The sequence below is a fragment of the Labeo rohita genome, chromosome 25 (assembly GCF_022985175.1).
Source record: "Labeo rohita strain BAU-BD-2019 chromosome 25, IGBB_LRoh.1.0, whole genome shotgun sequence".
NCBI classification, from domain to species: Eukaryota; Metazoa; Chordata; class Actinopteri; order Cypriniformes; family Cyprinidae; genus Labeo; species Labeo rohita.
The window spans coordinates 119,751-142,245 of NC_066893.1; the positions used below are offsets into that span (position 1 = coordinate 119,751).

The 22,495-nt window shown below is 36.4% G+C and overlaps 2 protein-coding genes across 2 annotated transcripts; one reads left to right on the plus strand and one right to left on the minus strand.

The window, feature by feature from the left end:
- Window positions 1-452: 452 nt before the first annotated feature.
- On the plus strand, window positions 453-16,203 carry adat1 (adenosine deaminase tRNA specific 1). The gene is given in 11 exon segments (XM_051099259.1): window positions 453-572; window positions 715-809; window positions 914-982; window positions 1,067-1,121; window positions 1,726-1,856; window positions 2,895-3,462; window positions 6,633-6,778; window positions 8,918-8,988; window positions 8,990-9,018; window positions 9,186-9,272; window positions 14,563-16,203. Coding segments are annotated over 11 exon segments (1,446 nt in total). The 5' UTR covers window positions 453-510; the 3' UTR covers window positions 14,696-16,203.
- A 180-nt stretch (window positions 16,204-16,383) lies between these two features.
- gabarapl2 (GABA(A) receptor-associated protein like 2) lies at window positions 16,384-22,478 on the minus strand. Its single transcript, XM_051099263.1, has 4 exons — window positions 22,291-22,478; window positions 21,659-21,714; window positions 19,014-19,186; window positions 16,384-16,640 (listed from the first exon to the last, which is right to left on the minus strand). The coding sequence occupies exons 1-4, from the start codon at window positions 22,322-22,324 to the stop codon at window positions 16,550-16,552; spliced, it is 354 nt and encodes a 117-aa protein (XP_050955220.1). The 5' UTR covers window positions 22,325-22,478; the 3' UTR covers window positions 16,384-16,549.
- Between the last annotated feature and the right edge of the window lie 17 nt (window positions 22,479-22,495).

Here is a 22,495-nt window from a genome sequence, read left to right on the forward strand (position 1 = left end):
TCTGCTCAGTTTAAAGCATCCTTGCTAAATAATACACAGATTCCTAACTTAATAATTTTGGTTTAATGCAAACTTCATTTGAATATAAAGTAATAGTTAAAATGTTTATTGAATTTATCAGTAATAGAAACGAATTCAGCTGTCTTTATTTGTTTGAGAACAAATGCTGCCCTTAAAGAAGAAAACATCTTAGTCACAAAGTCCCTCACAGAGCTAACTAAAAACAAAAAATAAAAGCAAAAACAAAAATAAACTATAAACTATAACTGTTCGCTACTATAGATTATATAGTATAAATTGCGGCTTTACGTACATTTAACAGTGTATTTACAAATAAAACCATTTTTAAATCAGCTTTACTGTCAAAAAATGTAGAAACGCTGTCCTGTGCTGATGCGCCCTCTATCGAGTGTGTGTGAAGACTCTTATTTTGAAATCCGTAACATTCTAGTCCTGCTCTGGGCGCGAGACTCCTGCCAAAGACACGAGAATGCGCATGAAAACACATGTATGACCCACTGCAGTTATACTGGAATCCATAACTCGCATAAGCGTCTAACCAGCTTATCTAAGTGAGTATATTAACAATGTGCTAATAGTAATACTGTAAAACCGCATGGTCTCATCGTAAATGTATAACGTTACTGATCACTCATAACAACAGATCATGTGGAGTCCAGATGAAATAGCCAGCTTGTGTTATAATCACTTCAGTAAACTGCCCAGAAGAGGAAAGCCAGAGACGGGCAGAGAGTGGACTCTGCTGGCTGCTGTAATTCTACTAACTGACAGTTCAGACCAGAAGACAGGTCAGCAACACTGATCACTTAAGTGATCATCTCATTAACATGATTATATGAAAACTTCAGAAAACTAAAAGAAGTTAAAACTTCTTTTAACCTTTTGCTCACAGTTCACAAGCAGGTTGTCTCTTTGGGGACTGGCACCAAATGCATCGGACAGTCTGCAATGAGTAAGAACGGTAAATGTAAAAGACACATTAACAGTTGCTCAAAGCAAACCTAAATGTGCAACCCCATATATTTAATATTGTGATGATTTGCAGGGGACATTCTGAATGACAGTCATGCGGAGGTTATTGCTCGGAGGGGATGTGTCAGGTAATTTAATTCATGTGTGCATTAGTGATGCATTCAAAAACAAAACCCCAACAGAGTCTGAGATCCTGCTTTACAGTACACACATTGTAGAGTACGTATACATTGTACAAGTCATTGTAAAGGTATGGGCGTATTTGATGGATTTATGTTTACCCATCTGTATTTGTACAGGGATTTCACATAGTCAAGCGGATGTTATGTCCTGTAACCTGTGTTCTAGATGGCTGAAGTGCATACATGTTGTTGAAAAGAAGGGGATCTACTGTAATAAAGCGTTTTTACTTATGCAATGTTTGGCCTGCTTTGAACATTTGACAAGTGCTTAACGTTGCTGCTTTCTCTTTTTGGTCATTTAAGATAAGATTTAATTCATTATATAATTTAAGTGTTTATCTTACACAGTTTTAGGTTTTTTCTTTTTTTATTTGTAAACCAAGCATGAGTGCATATTTCATTTTATGCAGCTTAGTACATAACAGTCAATAACAGTTTTCTAATGTGAATTATAAACAAACGTCATTTGTTGGGCCAAAACGGATTTAGAGAATAACAGTTATGTGTATAAAAGCTATTGCTCAGCCATCCCAATGTTTTTCGTCCTCAGGTATCTGACGGAGCAGCTGGACAGGGCTGTAAGTGGCCAGAGCTCTGATATTTTCTGTCCAGGATCTGAAGAGGGAAAATGGACAGTTAAACCGGGAGTTTCTTTCCTTTTTTTCACTAGTCAAACACCCTGTGAGTCCAACTGCAGCTTAAATATTATATACTAAATATCTATGTTAATTGTGCTGTACACTGCTAGTCAAATGTCTGTATACACATCCCCGTTTGTTACTTCCCACTAAAAAATAAAAAGTCATCAAATAATAAAACAAATCAAAATTATCAGTCAGTACATTTCATTACATTCATTGATCATCAGGGGAGCAACACAACATCAACAACCAAGGGGGTGTAAATTTATTATGTAAATCTGTTATATGAAATATCTTAATGCATCAGTACAAAAAAAAAATGATCCTTGCTATTTTTCGTTTAAATAATAAACATCTTGCAGTTTCTGTCAAAGTTATGCAGTAAGCTGCATATATACTTGGGTAGTTGACAAATAGGCAGTAAAAATGCATTTTTTGTAAAAGACATTTTTGAAGAAGAAATTACTATATTTATGCAGTATGAAGGCTAATTTTTGAGAAAATATAAAAGGTCCCTAACTTCATCAGTTCTTTCATTGTATTTTTTTTTTTTTAAATATATAAATAGCATGACAGAGAATTATCTTCATTTGATATAAAAATATAAAGAGAAAGAAAATGGTTTCCCAAACTGGGGTTCCTGAAGGAACTGCAAGGAGTTGACAAACTAATAATTAATTAAATCATAAAAATGTAAAATAAATATATGTAACATTGCCATTTTAATGTGTTTGAAAGACAAAGGCACAGAAAATGTAATAATGAAGAAGAATTAGGGACAATCAATAAATAATAAATGTATTGCTATTGAGTGAAATCATGTAACCAATAAAAAACATCTGTAGTCTGATTATGGTTATTTTAAAATGTAATATAATTCAGTTACAAGTACTTAATTTTTGGGATCTGATCACATAATTCTGATTGCATGCAGTCAGTTAAAACCCAGCACTGTTTAATGCCCTAAATGACCCATTTACATTCAGTCCAACAGTACACAACAACAGGATTCTTGCTTCTGTGGTATTGCTCATATGTTGATATCTTGTCAGTAAGTGCTTTGCTAATGAATCCTTAGGTGGTGATGCCTCCATATTTCCTATGACTGGCAGTCAAGCGCAACCCTGCGAGCCAGTGAAGGCAATCCAGAGCGAAGAATCAGAGAGACGAGGCCTGAAACGGCACGCTGAGAGTGATCTGGAAGAGACCCGGCAGGGTCAAAGAATAAAGACACTTGACAGCCATTCACCTCACAGAAAATCAGTGGATACCGAAAAGCATGATGTTATAGCAGAAAACAAAGAAAGTGATCCATCAAATGAAGTCTTGGACTGTCATCCAGAAGTAGAGAAAGTCCAACCATCTGACCTCCATCGCACTGGGGCAAAGTGTGTCCCTGATGCTCCAGCCGACCCGCTCCAGCCTGGGTTACTTTATCACAACTCTGGGGTTTTGCGAGTGAAGCCGGGACGTGGGGAGCGCACGCTTTCTCTCTCGTGCAGTGATAAACTGGCCCGGTGGGGTGTTCTGGGCTTCCAGGGCGCCCTCTTGTCTCATTACCTGCAAGAGCCGGTCTATTTCAGAGCTGTGGTGGTTGGAAAGTGTCCGTACAGCCATCAGGCAATGCAGAGAGCATTGAAAACACGGTAGGTGGATATATTACTATAATTAAACACCATACTAACACTATTTTTGCAGTACGGGCAAAGTTTGTATGTTTATTTTATTTACAAGTTTATTCTTATTATTGTGTAAAATGTATTCTTACAATTTTTAACATATTTTATAATATATGGCCCTATTTATTATTTGATATTTTAAAACTCCTGTTTAAAAACAGGAAAATGGATGCGCTATAGTTGTATATAATTATACATGATATAGTTATGTATATAACTACATAATACACATTTTAAAATTATATTGCATACCTGCTGCTGCCATAATGAAGACTAGTGATTTTCTTCTCTTTTTGCTCCCACTCGCTGGGATTAAGTATTAGGTATTGGTCTTTTAAATACTTTCCAGCATTTCAGAAATAAATATGCATGCAAATTACAGCGAAGTACAAGAGTTACTGTACGGCAGAGGTGTCAAACTCAGTTCCTAGAGGGCCACAGCCCTGCAGAGTTTAGCTCCAACCCTAATTAAACACCTGATCCAGCTAATCAAGTCCTTCAAGCTTACAGTGCACAGCATAAATGAGTACGCCCCCTCTAAAACTGAACAAATTCAGCAATTACTCTTTGCTTCGAAGACATGTTACGGTTCTTTGGAGATATAATGTTCCAGGAAGCCTGGTTGATCAATTACCAAAGAAGAATGTCAAAATTATTTAAGGTTTTTTATTAAAGTGATAAAATGTTGTTGCAAAAATGAGTACACCCTCCTGAAAGTTGTAAAATAAAAATAATAAAAAAAAATAGTGTAGGTTTAGGGCAATTTTTGATCAACAGGTAAGTATATTGAACCAAAACTTTTAAAGTAATTTCCTGACAATTAAAAGTGTTTTATAGCCCGCTGAATCATACTCAGACTTGATGCTGGCAACAATGAAACCACTTGGGAAAGAACTGTCAGGATATTTATTTCTTAGCATAAAAGATGACAATGGTACAAGAGGAATACCAAATTATTGTTTTAATTGTGAACACAGAGCAGAAGTAGCACCGACATTCATAAACAATGGACTTGTGACGAGGCTCCTGAAATAATCAGGCCTTCACTTTAAGTTTTCATTTAGTGATCAGTGAATTTTTGCTAGAAAAAGAGCCGGAGAAATATCATGTAAGTGTCTCAGAGCCGACAAAAGCTATGAAAAGAGTGACACTTTATCTCACAGAGTATGACGCAGCCTTCAGAAGTGACATGGATGGTTGTTGCCACCACTAGAATTACTTACTGTAGCCAAAGCACAATAAAGTCATTTAACCTCTTCTGAGACTTCTGGGAATCCATACTCTGGTCTCAAAAGACCAAGTCAATCATTTCGAATCCAAAAGCATCCAAAATGTTGTGGTGTTGCTAGAGGAGGAGTACAGTGAGAAGTGCCTGGTACCCACAGTGACGTTCTGTGGTAGTAAAGCTCTTCTATAGGGATGTATGAGTGCTGAAGGTGTGAGGAAGATGTGCTTTATCAAAGCTGTCATGAATTCACACACCACTGTGTGATGTAATACAAACAAACTGAAACTGAAGACGATACCCTCTCCTCATTTTCCTGCATTGTTGGGCATTTTTTCAGCATGACAATGAAGATATTCATTCTCCCAGAGCGAAAATCCTTCAGTGGACATGTATTTCACTCAATCTTAACACTCTTGAGCAGCTGTGGGGGATTCTGTAGAGACGAGCTGAGCAACACTACCTGTTAGAGACCAGGGCCATTTAAGGAGGTCGTCCTCCAGGAGTTAAACAGAACAGATGTGGCATTCTGTCATGAACTTGTACACTCAGTGCCAAGAAGGGAAGTTGGAGGACATACTAAGTACTAGAATATAATACATTTGCTGAATTAAATCTAGGGTGTACTCATTTCTGCAATCCTTCATTTAAACAAAATTGTCTGATTTACTTATTTTACAGAAAATATTGGCATACATTGTTTTTATTAAGTAAATGTTTAATACATTTAAATGTTGCTATCTTTCCATTATTACAATAGTAATAATTAAGTAAGCAAATCTTTTATATTTATTCAAAGGAAGTATGTTTATTAATGTTGTGCGTTGTATTTGAAAATGACATGATTTGTGCGTTGAAGCAGTTTGACACCTGTGCCCTACAGTGTTTGGCAGTGTTCGACTGTTATTTGACAAACACCAAGGTTGTGGTCATTTTTAATTGTCTGAATCCATCTCTCTCTCTCTCTCTCTCTCTCTCTATATATATATATATATATATACACATATAGGGTTTGGACACATATGATACATATTTAAAATACATTTAAATGAGAGTTTCCTGCACTGCTTAAATAACACTTGTGCTGTAATAGCTGTGTGTTTGTTCAAGTTTCAGTCTACTAGACATACAGGATACAGGTTGTCTGTAAATGCTTAACCAGAAATTTCTCAGTGTTTTTTGGAAGGTTGTCATGCTTAAACTGTTTTTGTCTCAGGTGTTGTGGTTTTCCAGATTGATGTCAGCTTGATCTTTTTCCAGATTTTGTTGTTTTTTCCACTTTTCTTTTTATGCTGATCTCACCAATGACCACTTTTATTAGGAGTTACTGCCCAAAAGCCAAAAACGTCCTTATAAACCCTCCATTTCAGAGCGCAAGATGTTTTCCACATGCCTGAGCTCCAGAGGGTCTTGGACTGGAATTGAGTTTTTTTTTTTTTTTTTTCTTGCCAAAATTCAGCATTCTTGAGTACAAAATGGTTGTTTCTTAGATGTTGCTAAATTTGTATTAATACATATTTTCTTTGTGGTGTTTATTTAGCAGTAGCACATCACTTTTGCATATGTATATATTATACATCTCCATATTAAGCTGAGGTAGAAGGAAGAATTTTAAAGTAACTTTTAAAACGCCAAAAAAATGAATAAATAATACATTAAAATATTTGTAACATTTAATAATGTTATTATTAATAATAAATGCATTTAATAAATATAATAAAGTATTTATATAGTCATATAGTTTACAATCATTTTTAGGGGTTGATTTTTATTTGTCATGACTCATTAAAAAAAAAAAAAAAAAAAGATAACAGGTAAACAGGATGGCTGGAACATAAAAACAGCCATATAATTGACAAATTATATGTTAAATATTTCCATTAAAATAAAACTCACTTCTCATCTCTCACAGATGTTCTGATGTGAGGGATTTGCCATCAGGTTTCTCCGTACACGATCCAGAGATTCTACAGTCTGGTCTGGAATTTCCTCACAACCACACTCACACCGAGTCCAAACACACACACACACAGGGCAGAATATCTCCGTGTGGGGCAGGTGAGCGCACAGGCATTCATTTATGTCGAAAATTTTTTCTGTGCTTGTGTAACTCATCAGAATGAGTTTGTGTTTGAGCCAGTTTCAGGCTTGTATCCTGTCTGTGCCAGACATGAGTGTCGTTGCGTCAAAAGCAAATAGAAGCAGTGATGCTGTCTGCACTGAATGGGTCAACAGACACACCCGCTGTAGACAAGAGTCCTAACAATGTGAGATTTCCAAAGATTAATCTTAAATCTAAAGTGTACACAATCCCAAAGCAGACTGCACACCTACAGTAATACCTTGTCTACATTGGACTCCATTACAATGCGTCTTTGATTATGACGCAACGTGATGTCCGGTGTATTCTGTTTTAGTAGCTAATGTTTGATTGGGTTCCATTCAGATGTGTCATATACTGTATTGTTCTTAGGGCTGTGTTGCTTTGCTCTGTGTACAGTTGAAGTCAAAAATAAGAGGGATCAAACAAAATGCATGTTATTTTTTTTGTTTAGTACTGACCTGAATAAGATATTTCACATAAAAGACATTTACATATAGTCCACAAGAAAAAATAATAGTTAAATTTATAAAAATGACCCTGTTCAAAAGTTTACATACACTTGATTCTTAATACTGTGTTGTTACCTGAATGATCCACAGCTGTGTTGTTTTATTTAGTTATAGTTGTTCATCAGTCCCTTGTTTGTCCTGAACAGTTAAACTGTCTGCTGTTCTTCAGAAAAATCCTTCAGGTCCCACAAATTCTTTGGTTTTTCAGCCTTTTGTACACATCTTCATTCTGTTCAAAAGTTTACACCCCTGGCTCTTAATGCATCGTGTTTCCTTCTGGAGCATCAGTGAGTGTTTGAATCTTCTGTAATAGTTGCATATGAGTCCCTCAGTTGTCCTCAGTGTGAAAAGATGAATCTCAAAACCATACTGTTATTGTTGGAAAACCAACGAATTTGTGGGACCTAAAGGATTTTTCTGGAGAACAGCGGACAGTTTAACTGTTCAGGACAAACAAGGGACTAATAAACTACGGCTGAAAAAAAAACAACGCAGCTGTGGATCATTCATGTAACAACACAGTATTAAAGGAGAAGTCCACTTCCAAAACAAACATTTACAGATAATGTACTCACCCCCTTGTCATCAAAGATGTACGTCTTTGTGTAAAAAAAAATTGTTTGGTGAAGAAAACATTTCAGGATTTCTTTCCATATAGTGGTCTTCAATAGTGCCCACGAGTTTAAACTTCCAAAATGCAGTTTAAATGCAGCTTCAAAAGACTCTAAACAATCCCAGAAGGGTCTTATCTAGCAAAACAATTGGTTATTTTCTAAAAAAAAAAAAAAAAAAAAAAAGGACAATTTCTATACTTTTTGACCTCAAATGCTCATCTTGTCTTGTCAGTACAGTTAGGGTATGTCAAAAAACTCCTATCTCATTTTCTCCTCCAACTTCAAAATCGCCCTACATCGCTGCAGAAGTACTGACCCAGTGTTTACAAAGTGAAAGTGCAAAGAAGGTCAAATATCCTTTACAAAAAAGGTAAAACAACAATGTAGGATGATTTTGAAGTTGAGGGTGAACGTGAGATGGGAGTTTTTCGATATACCCTAACTGTCATGAACCGGAAAAAACAGTTCAGGCAGAGTAAGACAAGACGAGCGTTTGACATTAAAACGTATATACATTGTATTATTTTTATAAAAATAACTGATCGTTTCACTAGATAAGACCCTTTTTAAACTACATTTTGGAAGTTCAAACTCGGGGCACCATATCAGTCCATTATATGGAGAAAAATACTGAAATGTTTTCCTCAGAAAACATATTTTTTTTACGACTGAAGAAAGAAAGACATGAACATCTTGGATGACAAGGGGGTGAGTACATTATATCTAAATCTTTGTTTTGGAACTTCTTTAAGAATCAAGTGTATGTAAACTTTTGAACAGGGTCATTTTTATAAATTCCACAAACAACAGTCATTGGCCTTGTTTGAGCTGACATGATTTAAATTGAAAGTCTGTTTCATATATTGTCTTTGCAGATATTGTATAGTAAGGCCCTGTTTAGTTGTTCTGTTAATGATTAGATGTTTTCTCTTGCTTTCCTGAACTAACAGTAATATGAAAATCCTTACAGCTATCAGCTGGTGTGCCGTATCCCAGCAGCCTCTAGATGTCACTGCCAACGGTTACAAACAGGGAGTGACTAAAAAAAGCTCTGGGCACATGGCAAGCAAGGTGATCACCTGACAACAAATAATTTGCATTCTGAGGATATTATATTTGTGACTCATTTGTGTGCTGTATACATTTAAAATGAATAATGTTACTTTGTAAGTTGATAGTGTCACCACAAAACAACGATGAGCTTGTGCTTATGATGTTTCATATTTGTCCATGTGTAGATCTTTAATCAGTAAAGTGGAGCTCTTTCATTCATTCCTGAAACTGGTGGCAGCAACTGAAGACTCGCAGCTTCCAGAGTCCCTCCGGTGAGTGCTTTAAAAAAAAAAAAAAAAAGGCTCTGTTTACTTTAGTAAACGTTCTTGTTTTTGAAATTCCTTTTTTTCTTCCTTGTTTTTGAAATTTTTGAAATTTTTTGAAACCATCTGTATTATATACATGTGACTAGACTTAGATTAGTCTTAGAATTTGTAGTCGTGGCTCCAAAAAGCTTTCGAACTAAAAAATAGTTCAACATGTATTACCCAAAGAACAGATGTTGTCACACTGTGAGGATAGGGATAATTAATACGTTAAGTAACTGTAAAATGCATACCATTTAAAACATGTGACTTCGCCCAACCTGTTGTATATGTACAATACACTTGTCTTAATAGATGTCTTTGTGTTTTTATAATGACCAAAGCTTAGCCTACAGTTATTGCTCAACTATGATGACAGTATACATTAGATGACAGAAATGAAGCCAACATACAAACTGCTCTAAAGAAAGTATGTGTGAAAGTGCATGTGTGTAATTAGATTCTTGACTAATAGGTAATTAGATATAGAGCGGTTTCCCATTAAAAACCGTCGTAGGATCTCAGTAAAGTGATATTTACATAAATCCCTGTTTTGGTAATCAGATTAATTGCCGTGTTTGGTTTTGGACTACGGCATCGCGGTGTAAAATGTCACAGTTTTTTGTAGATTTGTATTATGTCAAATGAGATGTTTTATTCTTGTAAAGCAGCATGATTATTGAACAGTAGATCTTTGTTAGTTTGTGACCCAAGGGAACAGTGTTCTTCTGTTCTTCTGTTCTTGTATCTTTGAGGTGATCCTGCCCGGCGTCCAGCTCTAGTTACACCGCTGACAGGCTCGCACAAGAGCAAATAACAATGATCCATCCACAGAGATCCCACAACACAGGCTTCTCCATGCACAAATGAATCCATCAGCCTGTGTCTGCTTTCACAATCTCATTAACAAAGGATTTCGATATTATTCCGACTATAAGACTTTACTGTGTGACTGATGGCTGCATTTCCAGCCTTAGGGCGGCCGTACACGGTGCGAATTCGGACAGTCGGAAGACCGTATGGCCACGCACACGTCACGAGTGACTTTGTTTACGGACGCAGTGGTACACGGCACGATTTTAAAACCTGCCGATTTCCGAGGCAATCACATTCACGAAGTTCCGCGCCAAAAACATGGACTCCGAGGAAGAGATCCTTTTCGGTAAAATTTACCGGTAAAATGTTAAATCATGCAGTGTGTCTCTGTATATTTAGGGTGATCAGATTGTTTGCCCATGAAATCTGAGAGAAAGGCTGTGTATAATATACTGTGTATGTACTGTTAAATTCAACTGCTCTCTGTCCATCTCATAACTGCATATAAAAAATATGAGCCGTGACTCTTTGCTACACATGCAGGAACCGTCTGATCACCCTTGCGTGTGTACACTGGTTGCAAACTTGACAAAACTTCACCTCTACAGCAGTGCTAACAAGCATATGCATTAAAGACATTGGAACTGCAATGCTACAGCACTGTACAGTATTGTAATGTATGTTTTAAGGTAGTATTATGCACGTCGAGGGGGCTAGTTGGCCACCACTATAGCTAAATTTCCAGTTTGCTCAACAAATCGGCTCGTTCAACAGCACACACGTCACGCTTTCAATCCGACAGCTCCCGAAGTTTTTTGACATGTTTAAAAATGATCGTGAGGTCGGGAAGTGCTCGTAAGGCACTCTGCTCGTCTCGTAATTTCTCACACACCATACGAGCCCCGACCATACGAGAAGAGACGATTTCCTCCGATAACCAAAAAAATCGCATGCGAGCTCATGCGAGCTCGTACGACCTCAAAAATCGCACCGTGTACGCCCGCCTTTAGGGCCCAAAACGCAAACACTTCTACTTCGGTTTTGTGCGTCGTTGTTCTCTAAAATGTGTCAAGTATACATGGCTGCAATGGGTGATATACAGTTTACACGGTACTAAAAACCCACAGCAACCCTAATACCGTTTCTGAATGGCATTGAAACTAAATATATCCCACAATTCATCATGTTCAGTACTCCAGCTTCCTGAGCAAAGTAGCATATATTTTCATCAAAGAAATCATAAGGAAAGCATTTCAGGTTTGTCCAAGTTATGCACTGTAATCAGTTCAATATTAAGTTCACCTGATATTCACTTACCGCTACAGTTGAGGTCATAAGTTTACATACACCTTGCAGAATGTGCAAAATGTTAATAATAGTCCACAAGAGAAAATTGTTGAATTATTAAAAATCACCCCACTGAAAAGTTTTCATATGCTTGATTCTTAATACTGTGTTGTTACCTGAATGATCCACAGCTGTGTTTTTTGTTTAGTGATAGTTGTTTATGAGTCCCTTGTTTGTCCTGAACAGTTAAACTGCCTGCTGTTCTTCAGAAAAATCCTTCAGTTACACAAATTATTTGGTTATTCAGCATTTTTGTGTATTTGAACCCTTTCCAACAATGGCAGTATGATTTTGAGATCCATCTTTTCACACTGAGGACAACTGAGTCAACTATTACAGAAGGTTCCAACACAATGCATTAAGAGCCAGGGGGTGAAAACTTTTGAAGATGTGTACATTTGTCTTAGTTTGCCTAAATATCTTTTTTTTTTTTTTTTCATTTAGTACTGCCCTGCAGAAGCTACAGAAGATACTTACATGTTTCCCAGAAGATAAAATAAGTTCAGTTTACCCTGATCTTAAAATTTAAAAAGTTTTCACCCCCCGGCTCTTAAAGGAGAAGTCCAGTTCCAGAACAAAAATTTACAGGTAATGTACTCACCCCCTTGTCATCCAAGATGTTCATGTCTTTCTTTCTTCAGTCGTAAAGAAATTATGTTTTTTGAGGAAAACATCTCAGCATTTTTCTCCATATAATGGACTGATATGGTGCTCCGAGTTTGAACTTCCAAAATGCAGCTTAAATGCAGCTTCAAATGATCCCAAATGCAGTTGTAAATGATCCCAGCTGAGGAAGAAAGGTCTTATCTAGTGAAACGATCGGTTATTTTCATAAAAATAATACAATTTATATACTTTTTAATGTCAAACGCTTGTCTTGTCTTGCTCTGCCTGAACTCTTTTCCTGTTCATGACAGTTAGTGTCGAAAAATGTTCTCCCTCAACTTCAAAATCGTCCTATATCGCTGTTTTACCTTTTTTGGTAAGGGTGTTTGATCTTCTTTGCATGTTCACTTTGCAAAGACTGGGTTGGTACTTCTGCAGCGATGTAGGATGATTTTGAAATGATGTTTGAAGTTGAGTAAGGAAATACGATTGGAGTTTTTCGACATAACTGTCTTGAGTCAAAATACACAGAATTCAGGCAGAGCAAGACAAGACGAGCATTTGAGATTAAAAAGTATTTAAATTGTATTTTTTTAAATGAAAATAACTGATTGTTTCACTAGATAAAACCCTTCTTCCTCAGCTGGACTCCTTTACAACCGTATTTGTTATCGTTTGAAGCCGCATTTAAACTGCATTTTGTAAGTTCTAATTCGGGGCACCATATCAGTCCATTATATGGAAAAAAATCCTGAAATGTTTTCCTCAAAAAGCATAATTTCTTTACGACTGAAGAAAGAAAGACATGAACAGCTTGGATGACAAGGGGGTGAGTACATTATCTATCTACTTCAGTTCTGGAAGTGGACTTCTCCTTTAATGCATTGTGTTTCCTTCTGGAGCATCAGTGAGTGTTTGAACCGTCTGTAATACTTGCATATGAGTCTCTCAGTTGTCCTCAGTGTGAAAAGATGGATCTTAAAATCATACAGTCAATGATGGAAAGGGTTCAAATACACAAAAATGCTGGAAAACCAAAGAATTTGTGGGACCTGAAGTATTTTTCTGAAGAACAGCAGCAGTTTAACAAACAAGTGACTCACGAACAACTATTACTAAACAAAAAACACAGCTGTGGTCATTCAGGTAACAACACCGTAATAAGAATCAAGTGTATGTAAACTTTTGAACAGGGACATTTTTATAAATTCAACTTTAATTTTCTCTTGTGGACAATATGGAAACATCTTTTATGAGAAATATCTTATTCAGGTCAGTACTAAATAAAAAAATAACATGCATTTTGTATGCTCCCTCTTATTTTGGTAAAATAATTAACATTTTGCAGATTCTGCAAGGTGTATGTAAACTTTTGACCTCAACTATAAGTAAATAATAAATAGTGTAACACGTAGACAAGTGGAAAGACTATAAGGGTGGATATTGGTACTTGAAACAACAGAACTGTAAAACCAACTTTTTAGGATTTTGTAGGCAAAATTTAGGATTTACATGCCATTTCCAACCTGTATGATATTCTGTCTATTCTCTATTGGCAGGCTCTCGCTATTCTTTTCCATACAGCAAAAGCATATATTGACCAGGGGCTTGAAACCAAAAATGAGCTGAAATTTAAGTCATTATTGACTGAAGATTTTCTGCTGCCATAGCTCTTTAGCTCTGGTTTTCAAATGTCTAATGATGTTTAAGGGGAAGCTTTTTAGTGAAAAGCTATCGTATAACACTATCATACTATGTATTATTTTTTTTAAATTCAAAGCCTCAGGTCATTATTTGCATTTGTGGTAAGAAAGAGTAGTTTGAGTAACAGTTATAAGTAAATAATAAATAGTGTAACACGTAGACAAGTGGAAAGACTATAAAGGTGGATATTGGGAAGGGCCTTTTCTTTCAGGTGGAGCAAATGTTTGAAGAGAATCTCGCAAAGCAAGTTAGACTAGCAAAGTTTAAGAGCAACTAACCTAAAAAAAAAACTTACATTTTTTATTTTCCCCTCAGTTCAGATTTGTAACCTCTGTCCCAGTTTGGTGTAAATGTATCTGTTCAAGTTGAATGCTTTCACAAACCAGAAAAATATGGCTCTGATTAAATGAATTTTAAACCTTTTTGTTAGTAACTTAGTATAGAAAGTCTTTTTTTAAAGGTCTAGCTAGCTTGCCAAACAATAAGCTACTCATGCTTTCTAAAGTTTTAGAGTAGTTTCCCCAACTCTGCACACTGAGTCTGAGCTTTTGGACCGGATGTTTGCAATACGTTTGTGTCTGCGTTTGCAAACTTGTGTAGCGTTCAGCGTGTTTCTAGCCTTAGATTGTATGTTGGAGGCAGAAATGTGATGCCATGCATGCCTGTCCTTAAGATCACGTTGACCTCTGAACCTGCCTTGCATGCTCCCTACAGTGTGCAGGTGTTGTTTGTGTATCTGTTGTGTCTGATCGATGTGTTTGTTTCTTCTCTTCGCTTGCTAAAGTGGAAAAGATTTGAAGACGTACTGGGACTACAAGCAGGCTGCAGGGCCGTATCAGCAGGCCTGGACACAGCTGCGTCTGCAGGCCTTCCCGCTGTGGCCCCGCAGCCCACGAGAACTGCTGCTGTTTTCCTAGAGGACTCGACCGTATCAGTATCCTGAATGAAGCGCATGAATAGACGCAGTATGTTGTACTAAAGGCTCCAGCAGAGTTCACATAAATGTGACTGTCTTTCTGTTAACTAAGTGTACTTGAAACAACAGAACTGTAAAAGCAACTTTTTAGGATTTTGTAGGCAAAATTTAGGATTTACGTACCATTCCCAACCTGTATGATATTCTGTCTATTCTCTATTGGCAGACTCTCACTGTTCTTTTCCATACAGCAAAAGCATATATTGACCAGGGGCTTTTGACCAAAAATGAGCTGAAATTTAAGTCGTTATTGACTGAAGATTTTCTGCTGCCGTAGCTCTCAAATCTCACTGACAGCAGTGGTTTTCAAATGTCTCATGATGTTTAAGGGGAAGCTTTTTAGTGAAAAGCTATCGTATAACACTATCATACTATGTATTATTTTTTTTTAAATTCAAAGCCTCAGGTCATTATTTGCATTTGTGGTAAGAAAGAGTAGTTTGAGTAACAGCTGAGTTTTCGGTATCAGGTGACCTTTGCCTTAAAGCTTACGCTGTGACGCCTCAATACCAATCTAAAGTGTAAAAAGTGTCCAAAGGTTTTTGAAAAGTAAAATTTTTTATGTTTTTTAAAGATTTTTTAGTGTTTTTCTGCTCACCAAGCCTGCATTTATTCGATTCAGCATACAGCAAAAACAGTAAAATTTAGAAATATTTTTACTATTTAAAATAACTGCTTTCTATTTGAATATATTTTAAAACGTAATTTATTCCTTTGATGAAAGCGAATTACTCCAGTCACATGATCCTTCAGAAATCAATCTAATATTCTGATTGGCTGTTGAAGAAACATTTATTATTATTATTATTATTATTATCAATATTTAATTTAGTACTTTTATTTAGCAAGAATGCTTTAAATTGATCAAAAGTCATGATAAAGACATTTATAATGTTACAAAAGATTTCTATTTCAGATAAATGCTGTTCTTCTGAACTTTCTATTCATCAAAGAAAACTGAAATAATTATACTCAGCTGTTTTCAACAAAATAATAATAATAATAATGTTTTTTTGAGCAGCAAATCAGAATATTATAATGATTTCTGAAAGATGTGACTGGAGCAATTAAACTAAATTCAGCTTTGAAATCACAGGAATAAATTGCTTTTTAAAACATCCAAATAAAAAGCAGTTATTTTAAGTAGTAATTTTTGTACTGTTTTGCTGTACTTTGGATCAAATAAATGCAGGCTTGGTCAGCAAAAGAGTCTTCTTTAAAAAAAAAACATTTAAAAAAAATCTTACTGTTCAAAAACTTTTGACAGGTAGTGTATTTTTTCATACATTTTCATAATGTAGTTTCAAACCTGTATGACTGACCTCAAAAATACTTTTTTTTTTAAAATGTGTTTTAATTTTTTTTCTCCCTCTGAATTTTTTCAAAAAGATGACTTGAAATGGTGGGTCTCAATAAATCATATTGACAACTGATTTTTTTTTTTGTGTTGGTTTTTATTGGTTAGGTCATCCAGCTACCTTACCTTTCAAATTATCTTAAATATATAATTTACAGGGGAAAAATACAGATAAATTAAAACATTAAAAGGTACTATATATTCTCAGTGTCAACATTATTAAGCATCTGTAATAATACTGCAACACCATTCACCAAAAGAAGAGAAATCACTAATGTAGTCGATCTAATGTTTCAGAGCACAATGACGGGTGACAAGAGAGGTACAAACACATCTGCTATGTGATTAATTCACAGATGAGTCGATCCTGTTCCCAACCGAGTGAGTCCAAAAGAAACGGGAGTGATGTGTTGCACAGCCTGGGACGATGCAGGGATCCTAATATCCAAACGTGTTTTCTCCACTGTAGGCCACGTACAAAAAGCCGTCCTCGTCTTTTTCTTTTTCGTAGAGCTGCCCCATAGTCAGACTGAAACAAGACTGGAGACTGTAAGCGTTCTTATATGCAGATTTTCACTTATCCAAATCTAGATTAATGTATTAAATTTAATAAAATGATTTAATGCAGTGTTATCTTATGAAAATTACTTTGAAAATGTTAAATAAAAATTGATTTTGACACTAACTGAACCACATAACTGATAAGCACCGTGACGTCAATGAATATGACTGAACAGATTAATCCTAAATAATTCCTTGCTTAAAAAAAAAAAAGTTTTGCAATGTTCTTAAGGATCAGGATGTTGAAGCCTACAAGCTAAAGAATATCAGGTGAAGGAAGTAAATAGAGGTTATTTAGAAATGGATTTAAAAGAAGGATGTTGGGTGTGACCTGTGCCGTTACAGGAAAACGTTTCAGCTGCCCTCCTTCCCTTTCATACAAAATCTGATGGCATATCTTTAGTTACTGGACACAATCACAGCCCTATACAGTTTCATTCACTTGAATGTTGCATGTTAAGGATGCAATTCAAGTAAATCTACATTGTGAGCATTTTGAACTGAATTCCTATAGCTGGTGTGTCATTGTCCTCTTTATTTCCTGGAATATTTGCCATGAGATACAGTGGTCTGTGGTTTGGTGTGTTAAAAGGTAGTGTTTTTTTTAATTGGTGCATACGAGGCTAATAAAAACATGTTATTTGAAACGTAAAGAAAAAAAAAAGTCCTTTGTGCAGGGTTTGCTCCATGTACACAGTGCTTTACACACTGTTACAGTATGACATTAAACAGGATACTGGCTTTACTACTTTTATGTCGCAACGACTGTAACGCTTGCATACAACTTTACACAAACCCAAAACAAAAGCCACTAGATTTTGACATTTTTGTAGGCCAAAATCTAGAATTAAGTTCACATTTTAGTACCTCTGGATTCATCATCCTGAAGTCAGTGGGTGTTTGGGTAAATGGCTGAAATAAGGTCTGTGGTAAACACAAGCTCAAGATTTTTCTACATTGTATTCCACAACATAAAATACATCAGTAATAAAGATTTTACTTGTCTTTAAAAAGGCATGTTTCAAACCAAGTGATTATATGGGGCTTACAGGGGTTGTCTTTCACATTAAAGGTCAGGAAAACTCAACTACTCACTAGTCAACTTTCACAGCCTTGTTTGTTGTAGTCTAACAAAAGAACAACTCAAGCATTCAGGGAATGTTTTTAGACTGATAAGAGTTTTCGGAAACTTGGTGTAGATTATCATGAGACCCATGACGTAGTTTATTTATAATCCATGCTTAGGTTTCAAATATATATTAAATTAGGTTTCAAAATGTATAAACGTTGTGTTTATCTGAAAAGATTATTGATGAATGTGATGAATATAACATGCAATAATAATAATTCAATAATTCAGCCAATGGAAAATCCTTTTGGGATTATGATGAGGAAGCTAAGGTGATGCCAATTTCCGGGTTGACATACAAAAATACGTCATCAGTAGTGCCACTCTATTCTATCATACTAGGCTTATTTCAGTCATATTTTTTTGTTCTTTGTAAAATGATTTAATTATGAGATTATTTTTTGCAGTAAATGACATTTTTAACTGATTTTAACATTTCTTGAATCTGATATTTCTGGCACAGATTTAAAGTGCTCCTATTATGCCATATTAAAGGTTGCTAATATTGTTAGTCTCCTAGAACAGGTTTACATGTATGCAAGGTCAAAAATCACTTTGGTTTTCTCCAAAAATAGATTTCATTTGACCTCATTTCTAAACGTGCAAAGCAGTTCGAAGAATCAGTCTCTCTAAACCCCTCCTTTCCGTGAGCCCTCACTGCTGTGATTGGTCAGATGGCGCAGTCCTTTATGATTGGTTTACCGCGTATAGCGCGTGTCTGAAAACAAAACGCCCATTGGCATAACTGAATGACAGTCCTGGAGACTTGTCAATACATAGAAAAGATGGCATCGATTTTACCTTACCAATTCGATCCGGAATTTGCTTATGCAAGCAAACCGGGAACTGTGTTTGTGGGCGGGTAAGTTGTTTGCGGCGTAGAACATGGCGGACATTATGCAAATGTGTTACTCTTGATGTATAGCCGTAACAGACCAAGATTTGAATTCCTGACGACTCGTTCAGGTGATTGTGAGCCGACTCTTTTTTTTTATAGACAATAGCTTTATTTATCGTGCACTGTCGGCTTCACAACGTTGCAGATAGTTTATGTTCACATACAGCTACATGACACACTCAATGAAAGGTCATATTTGAAAAGGCATAATAGGAGCACTTTAACATTGTCAAGTCTGGTGGGGTTAAATATTCTTTATAGGTGCTGTACCTTGTAATAAATGTGTCTTTGTAATAAATAAAGCAGGATTTTACCTGGACTGAGGGACAGTTTTGTCAACAAAAAGGAATATGGCTTTTTCAGAAGGCAGTTGGATCCGCTTTCTGATGATCCACATGAACTGGGCCACTGTAATGTCAGATGGGACCAGATACTTTCGCTTGTCAATGTCCACAATCTGTGAACCAGATACTTTCTCTACAATAACCTGATGAGCACAAGAGAGAGCAAATAAAGGCAATCATGTTACAAAATATGTCTGGTTTGACTGTTTAAAAACAATGTCCTGAAACAAATTTCTATCAGCCTAAATCAAAAGCAAATTCACTCCAGCACAACAGATGGCGCAAGCTACAATGCACTTATTCTGAAGAAGACCTGTCAAGTTTAACACTCATTTTAGCAATAATATAAAAAAAGGAAACACAGACAAGACATTTGTCAGATGAGTAAAGAGTGCTGTTGCAAAAATTCACATCTGTCCAGTAGGGTTGTGCAAATAATCACATGCGATTATCATGCGCATTTTGTCAGCAATGCCAATGTTGTGCCCAATTCTGACCCCCGCCAGATTACTACCCCCCCTAGCATTGGTAGGTTTAGGGTTAGGTGTGGGGGAGGGGTTAGGATTAGGATAGCGATTTGAACGAGAGGGGGTAATAATTTGGCGGGGGTCGAAAATGGTCACAACACCGGTTCTGCGATCAGTCGTAAATCTCCATCACCTGCTGTCAGACTGAAGTGCATATACTACAGAGAGCCGTAGTTCACTGACAAGCTACGCAATATCGTGTTCATCATCGGAGGCGATACATCTCCGATAATGAACGCGATATTGCGCGGCTTGTTAGTGAACTACGGGTCTTTGTAGTGAGTGCCGCTCCATCTGACTGCACGTGATGGGAATTTACGACTAATCACAGAACCGGCATTACTGACGAGATGCGCATGATAATCGCATCTGATTATTTGCACAGCCCTACTGTCCAGTGTCATAAAGGAGAAGTCCACTTCCAAAACAACAGTTTACAGATAATGTACTCACTCCCTTGTCATCCAAGATGTTCATGTCTTTTTTCTTCAGTTGTAAAGAAATTATGTTTTTCGAGGAAAACATTTAAGGATTTTTCTCCATATAATGGACTGATATGGTGCAAAATGCAGTTTAAATGCGGCTTCAAACGATCCCAAATGCAGTTGTACACGATCCCAGCCGAGGAAGAAGAAGGGTCTTATCTAGTAAAACGATCGGTTATTTTCATTAAAAAAAATACAATTTAAATACTTTTTAATCTCAAATGCTCGTCTTGTCTTGCTCTCCCTGAACTCTGTGTATTCTGACTCAAGACAGTTAGGGTATGTCGAAAAACTTTAATCGTATTTTCTCCCTCAACTTCAAAAGTCATCCTACATCGCTGCAGAAGTACCGACACAGTCTTTTCAGAGTAAACATGCAAAGAAGATCAAACAACCTTAACAAAAAAGGTAAAACAGCGACATAAAACGATTTTGAAGTTAAGGGAGAACATGAGATGGGAGTTTTTCGACATACACTAACTGTCATGAACAGGAAAAGAGATCAGGCAGAGCAAGACAAGACGAGCGTTTGACATTAAAAAGTATATAAATTGTATTATTTTTATGAAAATAACCGATCGTGTTGCTAGATAAGACCCTTCTTCCTCGGCTGGGATCATTTACAACCGCATTTGGGATCGTTTGAAACAGCGTTTAAACTGTATTTCGGAAGTTTAAAATCAACGCACCATATCAGTCCATTATATGGAGAAAAACCCTGAAATGTTTTCCTCAAAAAACATAATTTCTTTACGACTGAAGAAAGAAAGACATGAACATCTTGGATGACAAGGGGGCGAGTACATTATCTGTAAATCTTACTTTTCTATAGTCATTACTAAATGAACACAATGTTTACACATGTTTCGTTTCTTATCTTAATAAGGATTTGCATTAACTAACACTTTCTGCAAATAACTCGCTGATAGCAGGTTATGTTTTTAGTTCCAAGGCTCATGAACTGCAAACACTGATGTTTTAGGCTTGTGCTCAATATGTGTGGAAAGGAAAAATAGACAACAGCTGCTTCACATCCATCTTCAATGCCAATTCAAGATCCTTTGGTGTTTACTGCTGGTTGGCAAATGGCTTTCCGTGCATTAGCACTATGAAATGCTCAGATATCCAATCGATTTAAAAGTCTTCTAAGTCTTTTGTGCCAAACATTCACGTATGGTGTGAAAGGGCCTTTAGACCCGCAGTTGCCCATGATATTTTTATTATTAGTCAAATAATAATGGGTCAATGACAGAAATTGACTCTGCATAGTAGTCCTTTGTGTGATAGAATTTTTACTCTTATTTTACTGGTAATTTGTTTAGCAGCATATTGGTTTTATGGGGATATCAAGAATGATCAGATTTCACTGGTATTGGTATCGACTACTGAAACTGTGATTGTTGTGACAACCCCATTACTTCCAGATGGAAAAAGGATTTCTGGTTTGTTCTGATCCATAGATCAGATTACAAGGTAGGCACAGCTCAGACTTTCCCCAAATGTGCAAATCATAGACGAGCTTTGTTAGTATGACTTATCATAATAAATTCTAAAATAAAGAAGGCTATCCCCATGTTAAAATTGCTGAACTTTTCATACTCACAGGAACTCTGTCTGGGTACTTGTTGCGGATTTTGGCCGACTCCACACACCTGTGCTCTAAATGATGAATGCAAAAAGACAAGACATCGATCAGTCCACATGCAAGCTCAACATGTAATGCTCTTCACATCATTAATATTCATTAGAGAGTGTTGTAAACGGCACGAATGAATTCTCATTGGTCATACTCATCCGCATTCTTTTTAATGATTATAAATAGATTTTTGACTAAGCACGCACACACAGTGTAACTTACCCCAAAACAAGCCAAAGAATATTTATATACACATTAGACACGTGAATCTCTTAAAATCACGTAAAACATTAATATATTTGTATGTCATATATGACATGCTAAAGCGAAAGAGAAACAATGCACACCGTTATCAACACCAAAGGTAGACTCTTCTATGGTGTGATCTCGGTTTATTATCGTTATAAATGTCGTTAAAAGAAGCAAACAACAGGCCCGACACAATCAAACAAATAACATGGGTCTTCTTAGATCGCAGACGGAGTTAGATCGAATTAGTAGGTTGACGGAATAAAATCATCAGTTCGACAAGCAGATCAATAATTACACGCATCTGACAGGCCGTTGTTGACAATAACATGACATTTTCGATGAATTACCCAGAGAATGGTCCTCTTTAAACATCCATTTCATTTTTGCAGAGGTATTGCTCGAGGAGCGACCGGTAAATGAAAATATCGGATGATTTGAAGTCAATTAAATGTTAAAACTAAAAACGTCAACAATATAACAGCAGCAGACATTCGTCTTCAGACGAGCCGTAATGACGTCACCGCGAGAGCGTACAGAACGCTCCGTCAGGGC

Coding starts and splice junctions, on each gene's coding strand:
- gabarapl2 (XM_051099263.1), bottom strand. CDS start 22,324: ATGAAATGGATGTTTAAAGAGGACCATTCTCTGG. Junction 21,715..22,290: donor TAAAGAGGACCATTCTCTGG/GTAATTCATCGA, acceptor TTCATCATTTAG/AGCACAGGTGTGTGGAGTCG. Junction 16,641..19,013: donor AAAACTGTCCCTCAGTCCAG/GTAAAATCCTGC, acceptor GTCTTGTTTCAG/TCTGACTATGGGGCAGCTCT.